This window comes from Brassica oleracea, chromosome C1 (genome assembly GCF_000695525.1).
Source record: "Brassica oleracea var. oleracea cultivar TO1000 chromosome C1, BOL, whole genome shotgun sequence".
Taxonomy (NCBI): domain Eukaryota; kingdom Viridiplantae; phylum Streptophyta; class Magnoliopsida; order Brassicales; family Brassicaceae; genus Brassica; species Brassica oleracea.
The window spans coordinates 914,324-916,936 of NC_027748.1; the positions used below are offsets into that span (position 1 = coordinate 914,324).

At 40.6% G+C, this 2,613-nt stretch overlaps 2 protein-coding genes across 2 annotated transcripts in view; one reads left to right on the forward strand and one right to left on the reverse strand.

The window, feature by feature from the left end:
* LOC106324414 (cytochrome P450 81F1-like) overlaps positions 1–2,613 on the reverse strand; it is a gene marked incomplete in the record, with an annotated part of 5,983 nt that overhangs the window by 902 nt on the left and 2,468 nt on the right.
* LOC106328626 (glutathione S-transferase T3-like) lies at positions 196–1,080 on the forward strand. The gene has a single exon (XM_013767110.1). It carries the CDS (start codon positions 196–198, stop codon positions 1,078–1,080), a length of 885 nt encoding a protein of 294 aa, XP_013622564.1.

Sequence of the window (2,613 nt, forward strand, 5' to 3'; positions counted from 1 at the left end):
AGTTAAGATAAAACTTAAAGTTGAGCTTTGTTGTTATTACTGTAATAAGTTCTGATTAGGCCCTGGTAGTTTGTGGTTAGGTCTTTAAGAAGATTACTTATTACATCCTCACTTTTCACCTATTAAAACACATCAATCTTTCACTTATTGAAACGCAGCAACCTCTCTTCCTCTCTTCTATCTCCTATAATCTCAATGGATTCAAGTGATCCATTGAATCCATTTAGTCAGCCTCGTCCTAGTTTCGTCGGCTTTCTTAACAGCCAGACCTTTCCTTATGAAAGTTATGGTTCTCCTCATCAGTTTGGAGCATCAGACATCCCAGCTTTTAGTTCACAACCACCACAGGCTCCAGTTGCACCCGAAAACCCACCAGTTGCCTCTAGGGAGCGAAAGAACTGGACTCCAGCCGATGATGAGGTGTTAATAAGTGGGTGGCTAAACACATCCAAGGATGCTGTAGTTGGAGTTGATCAAAAATCAGGGACTTTTTGGAAACGAGTTGGTGAGTTCTATGCGTCAAGTCCCCATGCTAAAGCGAGTGGTGAATCACGAGAGCATCTCCATTGTAAACAGAGGTGGCACAAAATCAATGACTACACGAACAAATTCTGTTCTGCATACGTGGCAGCTGAGAGACAGATGAGTTCTGGTCAGAATGACAATGATCTTCTCAAGCTCGCCAAAGACATCTACTTCGCCGTTCAGAAGACAAAATTCACGCTTGACCATGCCTGGTGTGTGTTGAGGTATGAGCAGAAATGGCTCAGCCTTAACACTCCTAAGCCTAGTGGGAATTCAAAGCGAAAAGAGACATGCTCCCAAGCTTCAAGCTGCCCCGTAGGTGATCCTGAGGTCCGTCCTGAAGGTATCAAGGCGGCGAAAGCTAAAAGAAAGAATAGCGCGCCAGTGAGGTCTATGGAGGAGTGTCAGACCATTTGGGAGATGAAGAAGGATGATCTCTTGATGAAGGAGAGACTAACAAAGCTTGCGATTCTTGACACACTTCTAGCCAAGAATCAACCACTTACTGAGGCTGAAGAAGTTGTCAAGAATAAGCTATTGGTGCTGTATTTCTAAGGATTAGCTTGTTAAGATCTAAGTTCCCATGTTTCTTTGTTTCTTTGAATCAACTGTTTCCATGTTTCTTTGCTAGAAATAAGTTCTTAGGTGTGGTGATCTGTTTTAAGTGATTCGCGATCTTTGTATTAGGATATGTAATGCAGTTTAATGATTTTGGAGACTAGGATATGGTCTTATCTCTCTCGGAAATGTTATGTTGTTTAATGAATTATGGAGACTTGTAATGACTTGTGCAATGTTGTTTAATGACTTGTGTAATATTTTGTAACAACCACGAGATATTAATAATTTTACATAACAAGACAAGAGGCTACTAACACGACAGCGTAAAAGACTAGTATCACATGATACACTTCTCGTGACCATATATCCAAAATACATTTCACAAGATACTAATAATTTTGGAAGACACATTCACAAGATACACTTCTCGTGACAAACTTTCCAAAATACATCTCCTCACTTGTCGTACAAAGACTAGTATCACAAGGTAGACACACTTCTATAAATATAAGACATTGTTACACAAAATTTTTCACAACTTCTCCTCTCTTTGACAATTTCTTCTCATCTTTTAAAACATTGGAATGGCTTCATCTTCGCATTATTATTACCACAATGAGAGTGATGATGATGAATTTGAATCCAACATATTCAACCCGTTTATTCTGGCGCCGGTTTAGAATGAACAAATCTTTGTTCATGGGTATTGTGCATCGTCTCTCTACAGAAATACCGTATTTTTGACTAACATAAGATGCAACCGGACGGACAAGTCTCTCACCTCTGCAAAAATGTACTGCAGCTATTCGCCAATTGGCATACGGTGGTGCGGCCGATCAGCAAGACGAATATATCCGTCTTGCTGAAACAACGGCTAGAAAATGTTTGCACAATTTTACCGCCGGAATTATCACCTTGTTTGGCGATGAATACCTACGACATCCCACACCGGAGGATCTGGAAAGACTACTACATACTGGAGATGACCGTGGATTCCCGGGAATGATTGGAAGCATCGACTGTATGCATTGGGAGTGGAAGAATTGTCCCACCGCTTGGAAATGAATGTATTCACGGGGAACCGGAAAACCATAAATTGTGTTGGAGGCTGTTGCTTCAAAAGACCTCTGGATTTGGCACGCTTTTTTTGGAGCTCCAGGTACTATGAACGATCTTAATACTCTTGATCGATCACCTGTTTTTGATGACATTATTAACGGAGTCGCCCCACAAGTTAACTATTATGTCAACGAAACGGAGTACCATCTCGCATATTACCTAACAGATGGTATATATCCGAAATGGGCGACTTTTATTCAGTCAATCCGACTACCACAAACCGAAAAGCAGTCATTGTTTGCTACATACCAAGAGTCAGTTCGAAAAGATGTTGAGCGTGCCTTTGGAGTCCTACAAGCAAGATTTGCGGTTGTCAAAAATCCATCTAAGTTATGGGACAAAGAAAAAATAGGAAATATTATGAAGGCATGTATCATACTCCATAATATGATTGTTGAAGATGAACGA

Coding starts and splice junctions, on each gene's coding strand:
- LOC106328626 (XM_013767110.1), top strand. CDS start 196: ATGGATTCAAGTGATCCATTGAATCCATTTAGTCAGCCTCGTCCTAGT.